Source organism: Rhopilema esculentum, chromosome 9 (genome assembly GCF_057945365.1).
Source record: "Rhopilema esculentum isolate cy_ngs chromosome 9, ASM5794536v1, whole genome shotgun sequence".
Lineage (NCBI taxonomy): Eukaryota > Metazoa > Cnidaria > Scyphozoa > Rhizostomeae > Rhizostomatidae > Rhopilema > Rhopilema esculentum.
The window spans coordinates 1,397,180-1,420,273 of NC_142823.1; the positions used below are offsets into that span (position 1 = coordinate 1,397,180).

The window sequence follows — 23,094 nt, forward strand, 5'->3', positions numbered from 1 at the left end:
TTGCCAAATGGCTACCAAATGACCAGTTTTGATAATAACACATTGGCTTAGTTTAGCTTGCAATTTATTATAGACAATGAACAAGATTTTATTTTTCTCGAATCAACAACAGTCAATGGAGAAGAAATTTGTCAAAGAAGGACAAGACACGCATAAAGAAATGGAAGCTACCAAGGACATAATTTCCGTCCTTATGCTACCATTTAAGGGTTATTGTCAAAAAAGACTATCGTTTGAGGTTAACATTTTAGCTTTGGTCCTCTTTGACCCGGACGGACCTCCCTATTAGACCATAAAGAGAGTACCCCCCCCCCAGGATTCAATTGTTCGTTCTTCACTAAAGACATCGTAGGTAGGCCTCGACGTCAACCCGAAGACTAGAACACAGAACGGAGATTCTGTGACTAGGATTCAGTAGCCACGTTGTCCCTAAGCATGCCAACATACAAATTGTGAGGGAATTTGCTCGCAGATAACATCAATTTTATCCATGCCCAGTGGAATTCACTATTGCCGTTTAGCAACTATTTGAGTACATAATCTCACGAAGTTCCAATGCAAAATCATGAATATCAATTCTTGTTACATTCGTAGGATTTTTCGTGGGAAATCGTCTTTTTAGAAAGAGATTTTTAGTCTTTATTACTAGCCGATTTTAATATGAGCCAATTAAAAATAACAAAGGGTGCTTGATTTAAGCCCATTGGCGGAGACTTTCGGAACCAGAGGCCAGCTGCAAGATCAGGAAAACGGTTCTATTCCCAGCAAAAACTAACTGTTCCAATTAAATTTGCAACATTCGATTATTCTCACCCTTCACCCCATGGAAATGTTTTTTCGATCAGTTGTAAGAAAAATGATGTAAGTTTATCAACGAACCTTTTTCCAATATGCAAAACATCATCGGCCTCTTTCAACGTCCTTATGAAAGAGAGATCTACGTTATCTTGACAAGTTTCCTATTCCAGTTGAATTTTCAATAAATATATTTGTACGGTGCTGAAATTCTCTGAAAGGATTCACGGCAATGCTTCTATATGCTCTGTTAATAATGAATAGCAGATTCGCACTAAAAAGGTATCTACAATCTACATTACTCTTTGAAAGGCACTAGCTGCATTTATTTTCATGTAACATCCATCACGCACAGGGTCCAGGCCACGAATTTGAAAATGAAGGGGGGGAGCCAAGGCTAGCAAATGTTGGGGGCAAGATTCTTTCCCCTTTCTACTGCAGCTCAAAAACTACTCGCTTCGCAAAAAGTGGGGGGCCATGGCCACTTCGGCTCCCCCGGTGGCGTGGGCCCTGGCGCATCATGGTCTGTGTTACATAAACTAGCCAGCAGTGGCGTAGATAGGGGGGCCTGGGCGAAAAAGCCCCTTGTAAACAAAGCTGCTATCTTGTCGGAAAACTTCTGAATTTTTCGGAAATGTAAAATGGTTTTATATTTATCTAAGTGTATATTTACCTAAGTGTTACATATTGAGAGGAAAGAATATAACGATATTCAATCTGAATATAACGATTTCTTCCGTTGTTCTGAATTACATTGGCAATCTTTTTTTTATAAGGTACGGTGCTTGCTAATTACTTTGAGGAGAATGTCCAGAAAAATCTTCAAAAAGTATGATTTATGACACTCGACTATGAATATATCTCTGGACTGCATCTTCTGTTTCTTCAGTTCTAATGTAGTTATGTAATGTTCACATTTATGAAAAGGTTTTTTGGATTTTTGTCGGATAATCTAAGTATCTCACCCTCCTATGCATTTTCTGATCTAGGCAACTGCTAGCCAAAGGGTCTTGAAACATGAACTAGACAGTGGGGACTTCCTTATTCGTATTTCTTGCCTTACAAGGGAAGCTGTTGAGTGCGGTTTAGAATTACCAGAGAACATGGTGGTATAAGCTTTTGCTTTGTTAAAATAAAATTCTTGTCAATCGGTATATTTAAATCTTATGGCAATCAGTCTTTTGATGGATGCAGATTTCATTTCAAAACTTTTTACTGTATTGACAATCGGGGTCTGGTTATCAGGCTATGTATTCATTCGAATACTGTATCATGAAAGCGAGGTCTTAACTACAACCTAAAAGAGGCTACTCGCAGCTGTCGTTTGTTTGCTAATTTTTTGTTCTGAACTACTTGAATTTGCTGTGCATTTTGCTGTGCCGAACTTCAAATTTTTGGTCCAAGTTCTGCGTTTATACACACAGCGGTGTGCATCATGAAATCCAAGACCGGATACACATCAACAAGAATTGAGAATGTTGAAATACACTGTGCGAAACGGGGCAAATTTTTACGATTTCCAGATTCATCGAAATTACCCTAAGCTCTTCGATACTGTGCTCAACATAGCATTGCTGAAGTAAACTGTTTTAAGTCCTATTGTAAAGTTCTCTTTTGTTACAACGCGATAAAGCGTTCAACAGATCAGTGCGCCGTCTCTTCGCTGTTTGCTCAAGAGTAGCTATGTGTCCATTTCTCTTCAGTAAATAAGCAAATACAGTAAAACGTAATCAAACAAAATTTATCGCCCATTCATAAAAACAATCTAGTGAGGCGATTGATAGGTATCGTTTGTTCTAGGTTTGTTTGTACCGACCGGATGAAAAAAATAGCAAAACACGAGGAAGTCACTTTAAAAAGCAAATATCAAGCATTTGATAAAAACCAGGTAAGTGGTTCGAGGTTTTAAGCATGCACATCTGCATAAAGCATTGATATAGAATGTTGGCAGAAGGAGCAACGCACTGTGACGACACCTGCAGTTTTAAGAACACGTCTTCAACGCAGGTCCAGTTTTATCGAAGAAAAGGCACCCACGCTGGGAACATCTAGGGCTTTGATTTTCTCAAAACATCTATCCAATCTTTGCTACCCCAATCTCCTTTTTTACCAATTTCTAAGGATTCAGTTGGCTGGCTGCGTATGCGAGGAACTTAGTTTATGAGCCATTCCACACCATGCTGAGAGTTTCTTCCTTTTTGCGGTCTTTGCGCAGCAAATACCCATTTCAGGCATGATATTAAGCACTACGTCATCCCGCGTGTCTCGAAATTCGTAGTTAATACCAGACGTACGTACACATGAAGCCATACGATGACTGAAAACACATCAGATGCAAAGCTTATTGCTTTCTCATTTTGTACACATCGGGAATTATTCGAGATTGCATTAAAAAAAATCAAAAGTTCCAATTTCGCACCACGCAGAATTCAAATTTTAAACGGACACAACGTTGATCTTTCAAGGTATCAATTGATCATTGGTTATTTACCGAGGCTTTTGCCTTACAGCTGAATGCAATATCTTTTATTGTGAGCCATAAAAGCCTCTGGCATAACCATGTTCTTCTCAGGAAACAAGGAATGCATGCATCGAATGAAAATAATATCGCTTGCAAACCAAAAAAGGTTTCATCAGATACAGCATATTTTTAGCTGACTAGGCCAATTTTTCTGCAGCTACAGGGCCAATGCGAACAGCAGCGATGCTTCCTTTGCGGTCCATCGACCAACACTCCTCATTTCACTCCCATAATTCCACCATATTGGATGGTGGTGCTTTTTCCATCAGTTGCAAAAAATGGAAAATCCCGCCACCAGGGCAAAGGCATTCTGATTGTGGGCCCATTTCATTGAAACCGTTCTTTAGAAAAAAACCAATAGATTTTCGCGCGGCATTCACCCGTATAGGGTGGGATTTAAACTTCCAGGCATAGTTCTGCAGAAAATCTAGTAGTTCAGAGCCAAGACCCATGCGCTGAAAGTCTTTCTTGACAAACATGAACGTGACCCAATGGTAGTAAGCTTTGTCGCTTTCTGGGCAAGTTGGGTGTGCCAAATGGATGCTTGCGATGGCATGAATATCTGGAAGAATATGAAAATGCGGCATGAATAGCTGTTTGGAGGTCTTGTAGAGCACTAAATTTTTCATGCTGTTAATTTATTAGAAGGGAGGATTTGTAAAAAGAGTCCTAAAAAGAGCAGAAGTATAAACAAGAGCTTTATGAAAATAATGGATGCCTAAAAAAGTCAAAACCATTATTTCCTTACAGTTCAACACGAGTGGTTCTGCAGAGATTAAACGTCCATTGGTTTTGCTGTTTTAAAACACATAAACAACTATCTTGATATATTTTCAATTATACTGAATTTGATATTCTTATTTTAGTTGTTGGTCAATGATGGACTTCTGGATAAGTACCACTCTTGTTTGCTAGTTAATAAGATAACAGTGTGTTTCCCCTCAACTGAATTTTTTCTCAAATGAATTGGTTTTGTTGATTCGTAACCGTGTGGTGAGTTAAACCTTGTTGTGGTGTAACCAGAGGTGCACATTTAAATAGAGCTTTAGGGGGTCAAATTCTGGTAGGTTGGAAAGTTCTGGTAGGCTTGAGAGGGTTCTGGGCCAAATTCCAATTTAAAAACTTAATGATTATATCTTGGTTTTCAAAATATAGAGATAGATCATAAGTTTACTGAGGTTAACATGAGTAGTTTCATCTATTTTAAATTGCAAAAGGAAAAAATCAGAACTGTTGGCCATTATCAATGAGGGCACCATGGATTTATCATAAAGGGAAAAAATGGCAGTAGACAAATAGTTCTTGACAATGCCCTTTACGATAATAATCTTTCCAAATATAGAATTGACAAATCTTCTTTGGCCTATTGCCAAAGTCTTGGATCCAGATTTAACAAATGCTACACTTGGATCCAGAAACTTACAAAAAATTTCCTATTGATGAATAGAAAGTCTTTCCTTTTTTCTTGTGCACAAAACGGTTGACCTAGTGAATACTTTGTGCATTTTGCCAAAGTAAGAAATGGAACAGGTTGTTCCTTTTTTGTTCTCACTTCAACTCATGCAAGCAGGGCAAAAACCTTGGAAGTGGCTATTTTCATTGCTTCAACAACTGGGAATTTTCTGCATATCTTTTGCATAGATGTGGTCTGAGGACATTGCTAGAAAACAATACTTAATTATCACATCCCTTAAAATGTTCCAAAACTATATTCTGTAAAGACTGATAACATAGACAAGGCACTTTTAGGGTTACAAAAAGATTACAGTACAGTTTACAATACAGATTACAGGGTCTTTTTATTGTACATTTGCAACGAAAGGCCTTGCATTCATAGCTGGTGACTAACTGGAAGCGGAGCATCACAAATTTTTCAAAGGAACGTACAAATACAGGAAAATACACAAACAAAAGATGATGCAGAGACATGTATTATAAACCCCATGACAAATTAAGCAGGGGGTCATGCCTTGAAATTCAAAGTTATGCCTGGCTGCCTACTTTTGGCCTTCAGGTAAGTACTTCTTTTAGGAGTGGTTTGCTCATGCAATAGCTTCCACAGGATGAAATTATCTGGGACTGTTTTCAAATTGACTTAGTCTACTATAAGCATAACATTTTTATTTTAGATCTATGAATTTTTATAATTATGGTTTGCTCACTTTCAATTGTGATTTCAAAACTGCAACTACATAAAAACATCAATCTGAAATTAAAGAATTATCAACTAAATACACAAACAAAATTAATAATGATTCCTATCAAAATACTGCTTTATTTTTATCTTAATTTTTTAGACTACACAAATGTAGCTGATCTTGCCTTAGACAAATCGTTCAGTATTCTATGAGGCATCGAAATAATTGCTGAGAAAATACTTGCTGCTCTTTATCCATTAGAATAGAGGAACTTTCCTCAGACATCAAATTGTCTAGCTACTGAAAAGTTACTCCTCTCAAAATTATCTTTGAAACAATTATCCTTAATTGGGTTAGATTTGGGCACGAATGGAATTACGTTCAAACGCTAATTGGAAAAGTAGAAACGACGGATGGAAACCTAACTTAAAGAGCAAAAACTTACTTTTTTCTGTAGCATTGCCACCACCATAACCAAAGAACATTTGCTCATCTTCTGCAGGCTCTAAAGATTCTCCACTATTATCTCTTGCTATAGCTCTGAAAATTCTGCGATTTCTTGGCGTTCTTTGAACCTCCTTTATTATTAATCTTTGACTCATTTTCGTCGTCCTTTGTTGTTATGGATCAGGTTTCGTAGGCCTATTTCTACTGCCTCGATTTGATTCTCAACTCACATCTGCCACCAGCGCTAGATGTTGTCTCCTATCTTCACACAGCAGCAAAATTATTTTTTTGCCCAACAGTAAAATTCCATTAAATTACCCCTTCATAAACCTAAAGGTTTATCGCACTACAAAATTCACAAATCAATATGAAGGCTTGGGATAATCTAAACCATTTATTAAGCAAAAACTGGGGCCATGTCTGAGTATTTTATATCCTTTTCAAAATATCCTTTGGGGTTTTTCAGCTAATGAATTTTCTATCATGATCAAACACTAAAATAACAAAACGCAAACATTAAACAACGATAAAAAAAATCAGACGAGGATTCTGCTTGTAATGGAAGACTCTTGAGGTAATGGCCCATACAGGGAGCTCTTCTTGAATATGGAGGACTCGGCCAAAAACAAGGCTTAGGGTATTTCTTGACTTAAAATAATGTAATATCTGTGTTCAAAGCAATTAATGACACACGGCAATGTTGAAGTTAAGAATCGCTTCGAAAAACAAAATATTTTTAGTGCGCATTTCACTGTTTTTACTTTTTATAAAGCATCGCTTCCTTTCGTGTTGAAGAGCATCTCTTACGACAATCCGCTTTTTCCTGCTAAATTTCCTCATTTCTTTGTCTAATCTGATGCAAACTAAATGCAACAGTAAACAAAGTTGCATCAATTATTCACAAACTCAATGCCTATTTACACATCATTTTCCTTGTTCCTAAGTAATGAGTATTTGTAACATAGACTACAGAAATGATTGAGTCAACACTAACTCCAGTGAGTCCATTATAATGTCGCAATTACGTTTCCACGATTGTCATACAAGGGAGTTCAGCTCATTTTCAAAGCGTTAATGGTCCATTTTTGTTTCGACAAAAGATAAGTAAACGAATAAACGCATAAAAGATAGAATTTGGACTTTTAAGCAGCCTTTTTTGATTCGTCACTTTTTATCTTTTACTGTTAAAAACAGTATTCTACATATAAAAGTTACCAGAGATTTCCGAAGGGGGCTAGAGCCCCCAAGTTCAAACATACACTCTTAGTAATTACTTTAGATGACCAGCAAATAATTTTGAAAGACAAGACTTGATGCATACAAACAAATTGAAGTGTTGAAAATGACAAAAAAGAAAAGGTCGGATGGGATTTTGAAGAAATGTTAGATGGAATGTTAGAGAAAATGTTGGATGGACCGTATAAAAAAATACTGGATGAAATGTTAGAAACAATGTCGTATAGGATTGAAACAATGTTGGATGAAACACAAGAAGCAATGTCGGATGGGATTGAAACAATGTTGGATGAAATATAAGAAGCAATGTCGGATGGGATTGAAACAATGCTGGATGAAATATAAGAAGCAATGTCGGATGGGATTGAAACAATGTTGGATGAAACACAAGAAGCAATGTCGGATGGGATTGAAACAATGTTGGATGAAATATAAGAAGCAATGTCGGATGGGATTGAAACAATATTGGATAAAATGCTAGATGAAATGTTGGGTGAATGTTAGATATATTTTGTGATGGAAAGTTGGTCTGTTAGGACGGAGCTTTCTCAGACTGTCAGGCATTCTTGAATGTTGATTTGGGTGTGCAGAGTGTGTTGATGAAGTTGGTGTTGTCCAAGTGTTGTCCACAATGATCTTGGTATCTTTTCAGTAGGCATAATAATCATAAGGTGTTATAGCAATTTACATGATTCTAAGTTTTAAGAGACATTTTATGAAAGCCAGAATTTCATCAATGAGCCTAAAGAAGGTTAATTACACGAGGGATGAGAACTAGTTGATTCAAACTTGTCAAAATCATTTAGTCTGGTTTATAGGAAGCAAACTGCAAGAATTCAGGACTGCCGAGAGCTACACCGGGCACTGGAGCTGACCCAATGCTTGGGTCCCTTACTCCCCAAACAAAAAACTTAAATGCGCTAAATGGATTTGATATGCATACGATTTTCTTCATTTACTTTTAATTCATATTCTTAAATCATTTTTGATATTTACCAATTCAGATATGATTTGTAATTGCCGACCTAAACCAAGGGGTAATTGCTCCCTTGCCCTCCCGTCTCGGTAGGTCAGTGCAAGATGTATCTATAAGGTAGAGGTTGAAGAGGTATTATTCAATGCCGTTCAACACCGAGGAAAAAGATTGCATTTTAATACCAACACGAATTAACAGGTCATTTAAAAGCACCTGTCTGCAAATAAAAGTAAGTATAAGAAAGGAACCTGCTATTGAAATGGAATATTTCACTAAAGAGCTTTTTGATCAGTTAAGGCGGAACTAAGCATAAAGGAAATCGCAAAATGCAACAACACAGGTGATTTGGCATTCTTATTTCATTTCAAATCTTTGTGAGTGTTAATGTCTTTAACTGATGTTTTTAAAATCTTTCAAAATGAGCAAATATATAAGAAATATTAATGTAAACGATTTCCATTGCTTTCTTTAATTTATCGCTATCCATACCAAATATATCCTTGTAAACGCCTTATTCTGAGTGGATAACTTCAAAGAAGAGCTAAAGAATATTCTGTTAGTTTGTTTTAGGTTTTAAAGTAACCGAATCTTTCTCTATAAGGAAATGCAGCTTTCGAGTCAGACAGGAGGAGTAGGGCTGAAACTCTACATATGCGAAATGAATAAGCTCTGACTAACCATTTTAAAATTACTGCGCGTACTGACATGCAACCACAGCTGTTTGTGGTAAAATGAGACACGTTTTAATCGTTGCAAATGTTTCCGCATCTACGTAAAGCACGTGCGAGTGGCTAACGATGAACATGTTGTAGCACAGAATATTATGCTTGCTACTTCACCGCGCGTAAAAAGGCCCTGGTATCACATGTGTGACGGAAGGACGCGCCAGATCACTCTATAAGCCAACTTTAAACGTGCTCTGAACCCTACTTAAAGTTCTTACATGGACCTTCTTGCACTAGAAAGGAGAATGGAAAGATATGGTTCAATGCCAGAAAGGCGACAATAGACATTGCAGTTGCTTGGTCCCGTGCTAGTTTGGGAACGCTCCCCTTTCTTTCGTTTTGCTGAAAAAGTGTAGTAATTTGGTTCCCCTTCCCAAATCTTGCTTGTTAAAACGCGGCCGTTTCTCGGTCGGAAAGAGGCTTTCTGAAAATTGGGGATTACGGTCAGGGCCGTAAATCTGTCATGTGGATTAGGGAGGGGGAGGGGGGGGGGTCAGCAGAGCGAATGAATATAAAGTGTGCAGTGGGTCATGGCACAACTAAGCAATTTATGGTATGTGTTATGGAAACAGTTTGAGGGGCAAACGACTTAATAAACAAAAAAAATATTTTTAGATTTAGTAAGGTTTTTCAGCTCTATAGAAGATATTTACAGATATTTCTTAGCACGTTGACTTTTTCATAATTGCGTTAATAACATTTTTCAGAGACAGCTTGAAGAAATTGGACCTGGGGGGGGGGGGCTGAGAATCACGTTTAGTGATGTAGGAGGACCCACCATGGTTGGGGCCGACGCGGGAGGAAATTTTTGAAATCATACCTTCTAAATAGCTATAAAAGCATCTCCCTGACCAAGTTTAATGAAATGCTATACCGTTCAGGATAGACAAATCGACGTTTCTCAGAAGAACACAGATTACTGTTTCTGGGAGAAATTGGGAAGGGAAAAAGTCTCGTTACAGATGCTGGGGAAATGCTTAAACTCTAGTGACAGACATTGAGGAAAAGAAAGAAAAGGTGTTTTCTATTAGAGAGCAAGCGTTTTTTTCTTGAAACCATATCGGATTCGTAAAAGATAAGGATGTATCTAAGAACATATTCGGGCTCCAAAAGAAAATTTTCTTAAAAAAATCGAGGCTGGGCAGAATTCCTTGCATTCTAATAATAAGAGTTTAGTCATCGCTTCTCTCTACATTAAATGCAAAAGTACTTCTTACATTTACGCCAATTAGTTTGACTTCTTGCCCTCTTTGTCTTTTGGCCTTGTTCCTAGCTACAGTTAAAAGCATAATTTCTTTTTTTGTGTCTATGCTATTTTCATGTCACTAAATGTGCAGTTAAAATCAAGGAGCTATTATGGAGGTCTTCGTACCGCAATTCGGCTAATAGAGGTTCAAAATTGAGAACTTTAGGACCTAGGTTTTGAGTTAGGATTTTTATAAAACGGTGAGTATGAAAATATATGTAATGTGGGTTTGTTGAGATTTATGGCGACTTAAACAATTCTTTTCTTACATGTTTTTGAGATTTATTCAAGGGGTGACCGGTGGATAAGATATATTCGGGGCTAATCCCCTCCATGGACATCGTCACCGACTCGACACCACTCTGCAAACATAAATAACAGCCATCTACAAGAGTAAACTTGCGCTTCACACCATGACATAGTGGCTGAGGTATGTTGCAATAACTCAACAGAACTTTGTTTGGTCCGAACCCAGCTACCGGGGATGATAAAAGAAAATGACGATAATTTCTAAAATAAATCGTTTTGATCCAGATTTTTTTTGGGAGGGGGGTCCAGTCCCCCTCGTCCCCCCGGGATTTACGGCCCGGGATTTCGGAGATAGACTTTAATTATTAATCCAGCTCCTTTATTTGGTCCAATGTAAACAAACAGAAAAGAAAAGACAGAATAGTCGTAGTGATAAGCTGAGGATACAGTGAAACCTTCTACCCCGTTGCCCGTTTCATCAATGGGATGTTGTCTTGTTTAATCTTTCCTTGGGTAGTTGTGAACTTTCCATCCATAACAGTAAAAGGTTGTTTACAAAGCATAAAGAAAACCTGTAGCAATTATTCAAAAGAAAAGGCAAAAGATAACAAGCAAACATAACATATTAAAGTGAGCATAAAAATGGAGATGTGATAAATAAGATCCGGGAAAATCGTCAACTTTATTTGACAATGGGGTGATAAACAATTCAATCTTTCCAGCAAGAATAGCAGCTATCAGCCTGTTGGAAAATACGACTGCAACATATACAATGTCATTTTACGCATTTTAAAAAGGAACAGGAAGAAACAAAGTGGAAACAAGGACTGTACTTTTGCTTTGCTTATACTTTTGATATTTGAAAATTGAATCAGACGTGTTCTCTGTTGGGGTCTAACCTTTAGATGATGAGATTGTTAAGCAAGGTTTTGCTCGAGAAAAAAAGACAGGCTAAAATCGGAGATCAGGAATCGGCAAATAAACAGCCCCGAAGATTATGCTTCGCATTCTTTTTACAAACGAAACAAAAAACTGGCTGATATATAATCCACTGACTTTGTTTTTGGCAGACGATAAAGAAAGGTTGATCAAGGGAGAACAAAAACGGTTACGATCCAAATACTACTTAGGCCAGAATGCTAATGTTGCTTTTGTTTCGTGTCAATGGGATTGATGGTGTGGTTACCAAATGTTCTAGGTACTTTAAACTCTAGTTCCATCAAGCCTGGTGATACTAAAGTGTCTTAATACAACTAGTATCGAATTTTGGCTGATGCAGTTTACTTTTGGCCGAAATTGTCCACTCTGGAGTTCGTTTTGGGGGAAACTATTTCTTCTGCATTTTCACGAACAGAATGGTAGACGCTCTTGCAGCAGAGGTAACATGATTGACCGATTAGCACTTTATCCATACATGTTTCTGATATTTGAATACATGCAATGCATAGAAAATGCAAATAACTTTCACTTTTGTTCTTATTGTCGAGGGTGGGGATATATCTTGTTGTCTTAGGCATTCAATTCAAATGCAAAAAGATAATTGTTACGTTCAATAATTCACATACGTTCAGTTTTGCTTCATTCATTTTTTGATGGCAAAATTGTTTACCGTTCTTCATGGAGGATAGAAGGTTTCATACAGAAATTGGATACTTTTTGTATCATTGGGTATGTTTTATACTGGGGTGCTAAAAAACCCAATAAAGGTTTTTTAGTAACTTTAATACCAAATAATGCTGGTTAATTTCACGACTTTGCTGTTTTCAAATTAAACAGTAAACCAAATTGCCTATTAATTATCACTAGATTTAGAGACTAATAAAATCTTCCAACATGTCAGGAAATTTAAAAGTATTTGAACAAGTTGCTTGTCCCGAAAATCGTTTCTTACCTATTCCCATCCTAAATTTACCATTGTACTCTCTCCTAGGGTATAACCATCTTGAAAAAGCTCCATAAACCGCGGTATTACTGCGGCATTACCGCGGTATTACTGGGCACGAGTTTAACCGCGGTATTACTGGGCACGAGTTTATCTGCAATGCCGATGTTGTTCTCTCGAGAATGTCAAGAATAATCAACTTTACTTTATTGATACTGCACAGTGCATACTTCATACTTTAAAATCTATTCAATAACCACTATAAGTTGAATTTTTACAGCATAACTTAAACATTTCTGTGATGCAAAACCTGCTCACGAATAAGAATCATTTGATCTCCATGCCTGTTCTTGAATCAAAAGACAAGGTGCAACGTACGGTTTAGTATGGATCTGCTAAAACCCTAACAAAGCAGCCTCTAGACTTTCAGAATTTAAATAAGCTGCATTTGTTTTGTCTCGATAAAGTTCACTTATCTGAGCGTATCTAGGTAGATATCAAGCATTGAATAAATATAGCCATCTTTTATATAGATGCGGTTTTGTTGAAGAAAGCTGAGTGGAAAAAACGATAGTCTTTTGAAGCAGTCCACGAAAGAAAGAAAACATTATTCACAATCTTTGTGAAATACGAGCAAGGATTCGAAAGATTGAGAGCATCAAAGATCAAGACTACACGATTCGAATGCTGGTTCGAACCCTTGCTAGGCAGAGATGCAGAGAAGCAAAACATTACCGCTTGTAAAGAATTGAAATGCAAGACCCAACGGAACTTCACGAGGCAGCATCTTTGGGAAACAAAAAATTGCTTGACAAGTTGCTAGCCGATGGCCAATATGATGTTGACAGTGAAGACTGGACTTACGAAAGGAGAACGCCCTTGCACGTTGCCATAGAAAGCGGTGAGGTTACTAAGAAACTGCTCAAAACTTTTTTTAATCATCCCTTTATAAGGGCAAGTATCTAGTTGTTCTAACAGACTTTCTTTCAGGGGCCCTTTCGGAAGTTGAGTTAATTTCAGATCTGACCAGGAGAGCTTAGCAGCATGAATTATATGAAAAAACCTAAAATTATTAAATAAATCATACAAAACAATTTTTGAAACTGGTATATCTACATGAATATTTACTGAAATGTTCTGACCTCCAGGTTTGTACCCAATGAGACTTAGTTCAACGAATTTGTTTGGCCACGAGATAGATCACATTTTGTGTCACAAAAATTTAATCTATAATATTGTGATCGACGTTTTGTGTAAGAATAAGGTAACAAACAGCAACCATACATACTAGACTAATTCTTCTTTTGATATCTTTTATCTCAGTGGGAGGGACTTGTCCAAGCGAGATTATAGATAGCGGTTTTAACTATCCAATTGATCAGGAGCTCTTCCAATGTTCAACTCACTGTGTCGGACGACAGCCATCACGCGAAGAATAACTGACTTGAAGAAAAAAGTTTTTGTTTAATGAATTTTATGGTTATTACTTCTTCGGCTTTTTATCCCGAGATTGGAAAGAATGAGGTCTGGGGCGAGTGACGTATTTTTGACTGACCTCTTTGTACATACTGTAGTCTATCTACTTGAAACGCCCGATGTATTAGTGCGTAACAGGCAATCGAAAAGACTGATATAAGCTAGTGATAGCTGTTTTGATGTCGGATCTATGAATGACAAAGGAGAAGCGAATTCTTTTCACCAGAATCGTAAGCACAGACGATGTACAAAGGGCCCCGTACCAGCAAAAGCTCTTGAAATGCTTAAACCGCACCTGAAACGCTTCAATTTTTTCATTTGAAATTTATCCTTACCGGGTATGTCCATGTCTTATGTCTAAAGAGATACAGGTAACACATGAATGTTCGAGAGGTACAACAACTTCAAGAACTATGATAGCTAATTTTTTTTAAACGGGCAGGAGCCGTGCTTCTCAATGGGGGTTTGTGATCCTCATATAACTGATAGCGTATTGGACTATAAAGGTGAATAAAGAAAATAACAGAAATTATACTTAAGGAGTGGTGTACAAAAGTGGCGAATTTCAATATAAAGAGTGAGTACATTTTCAAATTTTCTTAAATAAGGAAGGAAGTTTTGCAAAATCTTTGATCAAAATAGGAACGAAGAACATTGAAATACCTCGTGTCAGTCAATAAGGCATGTAATTGCAATTCGTAATGATTCGCTCAAGATTATTTCGCTAGGAACTATGCTAATTCTTATTTACCCGAATCCTAGGCAAACTGAACTGTGTACGCACATTGTTGGTGAGCGGGGCGGACGCCGGCGCAAAAACTAAGTCAGGAATGACGCCCGTACATATGGCGGCAGAGCAAGACAATATCAAGATCCTCCAAATCCTGTTGGAATACGATGCACCGATTGACCAGGAAGACGAGTCCGGTGCAACGCCTCTTGACATCGCCAAGACCTATGGCAATAAGAAGTGCGAACAATTCTTGGCAGAAGCCCTGAGGGCACTAAGAGAGAAGCGAAATTCAGAGCAGCCACTAAACGATCCGAGTAATGAAAACAATAACAGCTTAAACAAGAAAATGTAACATAAAATAACAAAATATTTAGGAACATAGAGCACTTTTTACTTGGTAAGTGGGTAGTGTTTGGCTTCAGTATTGAAGAAATATCAATAATATCAAGATGACCGAGATGATGAACCGGGCAATTGGAAAAAAAACAAATTCATAAACAAATCACTTATAAATTTGACGACTTATAAATTTAAATCGTGTGAGCTTCATCAACTTATCGTACATCAGACATACCTGTTTACAGGGATAATGAATTTCTTAAAAAATATGTTTTTGAAGTATAAAAATTTTTTAATTTAAATAAATCATCTTCTTTTGTAACCTCAATCTTGATAAATTCGCCATCTTTTGTCCAAATTGACGTTGTCAGTGTCCACAAAGCTAGGTCAAAGATTTATTGGAATTTTCACACAAATCAAGGGACAACAATAACAGACAAATAATATGGAAAACATAAGAAGGACGATGAAACAGGGTGTAAAAAAAATATCTGAAAGACCAAAGAATATCTGTAAATTCAAATAAACCATTCCCTGCAACAAGGAAGACTGGTGCCGAGATAACATTTTCTGCCAGGGTTGAAATAAAAGACAAGATTCCTTGCTTAGAAATTTACCTCTATCAACAAGAATACAAGGTGCGTTACTATGGAGGCTTAATGCATCAGCTACATACAAAATATACTAAATTTTACTTTGTAAGTAGGCCTAACCGAGTGAGGCAATTAAATCAGCTAAAATACAATTATGCGAGAATAATACTATGCAAAGCCAATTTAATATCTCGACAAGACTTACTTTAATTTTTCTAGTGGACTTTGCTTCCAGCGAGGGTTGTTGGTGTCAAGCGTTAAAAGTCAAATATAGGCCCAAGTGTATCAAATAGATGAAAGCTACCCCGCAACTGGAAAGATCAAATAACAGCAGTTTGTCCTACAAGAAACGGGACCAACTCACGGATTCTCAAAAGAACCAGTTCCTGTTCCAGCGGGGAGCTACAGGCACTCCATCGGGACTGGCAACGTAGATATGCTTTAAGCACTTACATAAAGCGCAAATGGAGAATTACGACAAAGGGCACAGACACTAAGAGAGAACGACATACGAAAAAGCAATAACAATCTGCTGGCTTTCTTAGGCCAACTGAATTGGTGCTAATAAAAAATTACGGGCTGTGTTTACTTGATTAACGGTGAACATAAATCATTTAACGGCTGGATTAAACTAATCAGAAAATAGCTTACGGCAAAAGGACGAAGGAACGTGCTACACGGCGAACTCAACATGCCGTAACTCTGTAAAACTCAAACACACATTGACACGTAACAATAACTCGTAACACTAGCTCGTAACGCGTAACATGTAACCAACAGTTTGATCAACGGAGTATCGTAACGTAACAATGGTGGAATTCATGGTGCTAAGTCGACGACTCATGGGCAGGTTTCGCTGTCGTAATCAGGGTCTACTTATCATTGGGGGTGGGTATGATTGGTTATTGGGTAACAAAGCTCTCGGGTAACAAAGACTCTGGGAGATGGGCAGATATTGATGGCCGGAGAGAATCTTATTGAATACCGAAAGGATTGGCATCGCCATTGGAAGAAATGGTTTTTACATGGACCAACTTGGTGCAAGGAAAAACCTACAGGAAGACGAAGAAGGCACATGATGTGTGAGACATCCACATCCATACTGTCAATGTGCATAGACAATAACAGTTGAATTCAATGCACAAGTTTTTGGTTGCAAGAACGGGAGTGGATCATTCGAACTTTAACTCACAAACCGGTGTTACAAATTTTGCGATACATTAGTCGCTGCATGTGTTTCTTAGAAACGAAATGATATCAAGTCACGGTGCGTATCCATTAACAGCAAACTGATTGGTCTGTCAACCCAACCAATCGAAAGACAAGCTGTGACCTTGACCAATCACAAACTTCATCAGATCTTTTGTATCTACCACGTGCTAGTACAAGAAAACCTTGAACGGCCTCTTTTCGACTCCCATCGTTCGTCAAGGAGGCAGCGATGCTACCATACTATTTGCAGACCCCATGGCAGCACATCTACCCCCTAACTCTGCACGTTCTTAAAATTTACGATATAACGAATATAAACCTTGAGAGCCCTGAGAATAAAAAAGATGCTGCTAAATTGAATCTCTCCCCTCCCCATCCCAAAAACCGGGGGATAATCTCCAAAGCGTAATTGATGACAAGGATGTGAACTGAGGAATTCCCCCGATATGGCTGTGATTGGGCCACGGGGGAGTAAATACACTGTACTGGGTTGCATTTCACAAGGGAATATCATCGAACATGAATAAATGCGGAAACAGACCCAAAAGACGATCTCAAAAGAGAATTATTCAGATTGAAAGAGGCCTTTGAACATTACCCACAGAAGCGATGTGACAATTGCGCAGTAGCTGGAATATTGGCGATTCGATTTGCCTAGGTCTGTCACACCCCCTGTGAAAACATTCAAGATCCGAGCTTACAGGCAACTGGAATTAGTTGTTAGCAAAATCTCACGCTTGCTAAAAATTCATCTGCCTTGAGAATAAATGAAATGTTTTAACTGGGAAAATCAAAATCTGTTCAAGCAATACAGCATTCAGGGGGGGGGGGGGGGGGGATGGTTGCTTTGCAAATCGACATGGAGACAAGTTCAGTTTGCAATACCTCGTCACAATGCTTTGGAGAATATCAACCCCAAAAGCTAAATAAACAGTAAAAAATTATGCGTATTTACTTGTGTGCTTCCTTTGATCATACAAGTGATGAATCGATCATGTGTGATATAAAATTCCCATATAAAGATATACATTATGTGTTTATTTGCTCTCTGTCCATCGACTCGAAAATTCTAGAAAAATAAGTCAACGATTGCAGCCTGCAGCGCTGTTACCGTCAGTAGTGGAACATCCAGAGAGCAACAATAACCAGATTTCGACGTTAGCTTTCTGTTCACCGGCAAATTAACGACATCTGCTGAAGACAAGAAAGGGACAGAGAAAATAATAAATATAAGATACTTAAAATGATACTTAATATAAACCCTGCTTAATGGAAGGAAGAAAGGTGGGTAAAGTAAAAGTTCAAAGGCCTTCTGATAGGCATTGTACTTCATATTAAAAAAAATTCTCAGTTAGACTTTAATGAAATTATCTCGTGTCGCTAACAATTCGACTGCTTATTCAGAATCTTTTGTCTGATCAACCAATCAGATTTATTTGATGGTTTCATCAACCAGTCAGATTACAGCTATGATTTTTGACTTGACTTAAATGAAAACAAGTTAAGCAGTACCTACCACAGCTAGTCTCTCTTAGAAAGATGCGCAGAATGTACTGATTGTGATCTCTGAGGTATTCGATCAGAACTACGATTGAAATTGTTGATGGAGGATTCGCTTCGAGTCACGCTAGAGCCTGTAGCGGGGACTTGCCCTCTGCAAATAATAAAATTCCTCCCATCAAAAATAATTTTCAAATAAAACACATTTATTAGAAACTACTATATATATTTGATATAACAAATACTCAAATGACTTGGGCGCCTAAACTGTTCAGCATCAAAATAGCATCAATGGTATCACCCAAAACCTAATAATCTTAGATACTTCCGACTTTTGTCGCTCAAGATGGTATGCTTCATATTAAACGTCTAAAAATCTCTGCCTGGAAGACATTCAATTGTTGCTGAGAGCTGTGTAAATTCGACCAATCGCGATTATTGTTCTGTCAAAGATTTCGAAAGAGAACCAAAGGTTGGCATGAACTTACCCAGTAAATATAAAATTGTTTTAATTCGTAAATAAGAAAATACATCAAACAGTAAATACATTCCGCAATCAGTAGATGGGTATTTCTATTGTACACAAAATTGAATGTCTTTTGGAACAATTAAAGCATTAGTTTTTTATTTACCTTGCCAAGAAACATACTAACGACAGGAAATATTCAACATAAATAACTTTGAATGGAAATCCTGATTATTAATTTTACTGGTGCATTGGAAATTTGCTTATCCGTATTTTCTCATGCAAAATGTATTTAATTGTCTTAATTCTTCAGATGAGCAGCCTCTATCAGCTTATTCAGCAGACACCAAAACTAGTTTATTGGCTACATTGATGGATATCTCCATGTTGGAACAAATGATTTGTTTTGAAATCGGTTGAATAGGAATGAAGAATGTCCACCGCACAAGGAGAATTCGAAAAAGATATTGATATGATGAGGCAAGCAACAGTGCAAAAAAGAGTAACTTTGGCCTGCCAACTTGCATAAAATGATGGGCTAAAAAGAAGTAGCGGAGCTCACATGAAGGAGCAACTGCAAATAAGTTGCACTAATCAGGTGAGAATATTTTTAAACTGGTTTCTATTGGTTGGTTTAATCATGTCCGCATGAGTTCTTTTAGAATCTAAGATTGTGGCAGAAATGAAAGAGTGTTCTGACAAAATGATGTAAGAAGTAAAAGTTTTTGCAGCAAAAAAATAGAAGAAGAAAGCAAAAGTTCGGAAGGTCCGGTAGTAATCCTATTAGTTGAGGAGTTATGACGTAATGTGTATTTGGGATAAGAAAATCTCGCACTTGTCTACTTGGTTCTTCAATCCTTTTAGGGACCCGTTTTGACTACACTGTTTTCATTTGAGAAGGCTACGAAATCATTAAGATTTTACCTTCTTTTCACACTTAAACGTTTATCTGGCAAGCATAAAATGAGAAAAATATGAAAAACGGAAAAATTTTCAAACAGTTGAAATCGTTTCGGTGTAAACACACGAAAACAAAGGGACCTTGAGGGACAAACGATGTCAACTAGGGCCAAATGTGGGCTCCAAATCTGTTTTATGCTGTTCTTCAATTATTTGACTCAAAAACAGGCGGACGGGCTTGCGTTATGATGTCATATTAAGAATCAGATGGTTTTTCAAATAAATTGATAAGGAAAAATTAGTTGCCCTTGTGAGAACATTCAAGGCAAAGAAACCAGACTGAAAACTAAATTAGTTTAATATTTGCAGTTAAAAGTGATTAAGTTTAGTTATTTAGTTGCATTACCTACAAAATATTTTTTACTCATAAAAAGGTTTCCACACAAATGTTCGTTTAATTCAGAATCTAATTACAGCCGAACTGATTTTATCACAAAACAAACATTTATAACATATATAATATAATTAAAAAATGCTTATAAATATTCTGAATTATTAAACTCCTGCAGTCTAATGAATTTAAAAAACCTTACAAAATATTTATGCTATAAGTTATAATGGATTCCTAATTTTTTAATCAAGCAAGCAATTACTAAGGCTTATGTCAACACTGATTATTTTAAAATACTGTTCTAACCTTATCATAATTTTTTCTTAATAAACGATTAATTGTCAGACACTGCTCCAAAAAGGTCATTACTCGGATAATTTCAATTTTAAGCATTAAGTAGAGAATTTTCCCCGAAATTAATTTTGAAAATTAAAAAGTTGAATTTGAATCGTTTGATTAAAATAAGCTTAAAAGCTACGCTTATCACTAAAGCTAGACTTTTTAATTTAACGAAATGAAATCGTACTGGCGTTTTTCGAAATGAAAACGGAAAATGTCCACGTTTACCTTTCCGAAATTTTACTTCGTTGAATGCATAAATTAGTGGGAAACGGTTTTCAATGAAGGTATTTCCTTGCTTTTTAAAATGAAACACTTACATATATTATATTATATTGACGAATATCTAAATAGTAATTTTCCACTGAAAATATGTAGATTGTTAAACGGGATATTACCAAAGTAACAGCCTCGGTTATGATCTAAAGCCTCGTTTCAATATGGGGATTCCTTTCGGTAGACTTACTTGGGTGAATTTTTCTTTTGTTGCGGAGTTTTGCGGATAATTTTGCCACTTAGGCCGGTAACCCACTTCTTCTGTTCTTCAGGACTGTTTGCTAAGACTAGTAATTCTTTTGCCGTAGTGAGATCGACAGTGACTGAAAGAAAAGAAAAAACCTTACATAAACAAAGACATTACTCACTAGCAAGACTGCGTGCATTCATTTAAATGTTTCTTTAATACTGCCCTCTGAATTTAAAGACTCATTGCTAACAAATGCATTATGGGATGCCTACACAGCCCGATGGCTCATCGTGAGCAATGAATCTTTAAGGAGGCATTGGGGATGATACTCCTCAGAGCAAAAAACGTCAGAATGAAGGTCGGAAAGAAAGAACACGATGAAAAATATATACAAAAATAAAATAAAATATATATATAAAAATTGAAAGTAGTCAACCCCTAGAAGCCTGAAAATCGATCGGCAAGCGTTTATGCCGACCTTGAAATTTTTTAGGATTTCCCATTTTTCAGAGAGTTGCAACAATGAAGTCTAGGCTAGTATTTGTTAGCAAGTTTTCTAACGTCACTGCTAACAACTTCTCATTGAGAATATAGATTAGTCGAGGATAAATCATTGACCAGGAACATTCATCGGACAGAACACTACAGCAAATACTCTTTTTAATACCCCTGCACATTTAAAGCTACCCTATATTTGACAACCCGGAATCTAAAATGAAATACAGAGAGAGGATAGAAAATATAATAATATATGATAAGTTGATTCTCTAACTATTCATTTTCAATTTCATTAAATAATACGTTAATGTCCTCCAAACTTACTGAAGGACTTCACACTGGAGAGATGGGACCTTGTTGACGAATAGTTATGAAATAAAAAGATTGTTGCCGAATCTTTTATGAAGCTAACTATGAGACGAAGCAGTACTGAGTTAGAAAATGACTTAATGACATACCTGTACACTGAGTGATACACATTTCTTCCATGTCAACGTGGTCTTTATGACATTTTATATGGCATCCTGAAAAACAGAGACATCAATTGAACATTTTGGAATAATTTACACAACTCCTTGAACAATGAACAATGTTTCCTGTAAAGTTTATGCTTTAAGAGCTTATCGAAGCTCTTCAAAATCTTATTGTAGATTCTTATTTGAAAATACGAGAAAAAGAAGACAAGAAAAAAAGAAAGCTATGCTCTGGGGTTTTCCCCTGGTTACCGATTTGCATCGTCCTGCTGAGCTTTGTCTATTCAAGGCACTATCACCAAATAATATTAGTAGGGATTAACAAAAGTAGGGTACAAAGTCTAAATTTCCATCTATGCACGCGTCACTTAAGAGCAATAAAGCCACTTACTTCTGCATTCCAAGGCCATGGGCGGCCTGAACATATTCCATAATGGTTTCGGGCATACTTCGCAATTGGTTGGCATATGGTAATGCATGACGTAAAACTTATGGCCGAGGTAATCGATAGCGATTCCCTTTTCCTGCAAAATAATAAAATTGAGACAACATTGAATCTAACACAATCTAATATACTAATTTATGTTACACAAAATATCGTGTATGAAAATGACAAACATATACTGCACGTTCAACTAAGTTATGGAAAGTACAACTTAATTCCCTTTTCTATAGGCTCTCTCCATCACAGACAAAATTTACTATTATTCTTTACAAAACAATGAAACATACCGAGAGAAAATACAATTAAAATTAGAATCAAGCAACTTCATCTTTTCAGCTTTGTAACTGACCTAAATATATTCCATCTATTAACTGCGTTAGAAAGTTGACAAGCCCTGCAAAAACGCCCTAAGAACAAAATGTATGAAAATTCAAATGCGAATGGAAAGGAAAAACATCGGTACAGAGCTTCAAATGATTCTATTGACAAAAAACAGAACAATTTCTTTTGAAATCTGATTGCGAGACAAACCTCGTTCTGTTGCTGCTCCTCTTTCTCTTCTGGGTTGATTGCCTCTCCTTCGTTTGCATACAATATCTATGAACAAGAAGAAAAAACCCGTAAGTAAGCAACAGAGAAAGACAAAATGTAGTTTAACTATAGAAAATTGAGCATACACCGAAAAAGTTAAAGCCTTAAATCAGAGATGCGAAAACCTTCCACACCTATAAATCTGGTTCGGAGGAAGGTTTTGGTTAAAAATGAGGAAGGTTTGGGCCATAAACTTGTAGGTTTGGGGGGAGGGGAAACACCAAAGCAATCCATCCAATCTATTCTCTTTGATTCTGTTTTTGACGGATGGAAACATTTCAAAGTGTTATACTCGAAGAATACCTGCTCATGTGACACAAAACAAAGTCACATGGCATTGGTGATAATACAAGGCTTGTTAGCAATAGTCAAGATGTGTTTACTCTTAAGAGTGAGAATTTCTTAAATGGATGGCTTGTCAAAGTCTTTTTCTCAATTCAGTAGTACATTTACCAGT

General features: G+C 36.9%; 3 protein-coding genes across 7 annotated transcripts in view; 1 reads left to right on the forward strand and 2 right to left on the reverse strand.

Annotated features, from left to right (window-relative positions):
* The first annotated feature begins 352 nt into the window (after window positions 1-352).
* LOC135689299 (uncharacterized) lies at window positions 353-15,190 on the forward strand. 4 transcript variants are annotated; one of them, XM_065206487.2, is made up of 3 exons: window positions 353-2,683; window positions 12,749-13,116; window positions 14,454-15,190. In XM_065206487.2, the coding sequence occupies exons 2-3, from the start codon at window positions 12,969-12,971 to the stop codon at window positions 14,774-14,776; spliced, it is 471 nt and encodes a 156-aa protein (XP_065062559.1). In that variant the 5' UTR covers window positions 353-2,683; window positions 12,749-12,968; the 3' UTR covers window positions 14,777-15,190. The 4 variants fall into 4 exon arrangements, with proteins under 4 accessions (XP_065062559.1, XP_065062561.1, XP_065062558.1 ...); XM_065206489.2 differs by lacking the exon at window positions 353-2,683 and adding an exon at window positions 7,073-8,487; XM_065206486.2 differs by lacking the exon at window positions 353-2,683 and adding an exon at window positions 7,073-8,453.
* LOC135689300 (uncharacterized) lies at window positions 2,678-6,151 on the reverse strand. Its single transcript, XM_065206490.2, has 2 exons — window positions 5,900-6,151; window positions 2,678-3,878 (listed from the first exon to the last, which is right to left on the reverse strand). The coding sequence occupies exons 1-2, from the start codon at window positions 6,054-6,056 to the stop codon at window positions 3,538-3,540; spliced, it is 498 nt and encodes a 165-aa protein (XP_065062562.2). The 5' UTR covers window positions 6,057-6,151; the 3' UTR covers window positions 2,678-3,537.
* Window positions 15,191-15,342: 152 nt separating the features above from the next.
* The window catches only part of LOC135689297 (rho-associated protein kinase 2), a 38,135-nt gene continuing 30,383 nt past the window's right edge, over window positions 15,343-23,094 (reverse strand). Inside the window, exons 38-43 of one of the 2 annotated variants that reach the window (XM_065206482.2) lie at window positions 22,578-22,643; window positions 21,993-22,125; window positions 21,587-21,652; window positions 20,631-20,763; window positions 18,085-18,222; window positions 15,343-17,759 (exon numbers count right to left, since the gene is read on the reverse strand). In XM_065206482.2, coding sequence (XP_065062554.1) covers window positions 18,090-18,222; window positions 20,631-20,763; window positions 21,587-21,652; window positions 21,993-22,125; window positions 22,578-22,643 — 531 coding nt within the window. In that variant the 3' untranslated portion in view covers window positions 15,343-17,759; window positions 18,085-18,089. Of the gene's footprint in view, window positions 17,763-18,084; window positions 18,223-20,630; window positions 20,764-21,586; window positions 21,653-21,992; window positions 22,126-22,577; window positions 22,644-23,094 lie in introns of both variants that reach the window. The other variant, XM_065206484.2, reaches the window with a different exon arrangement.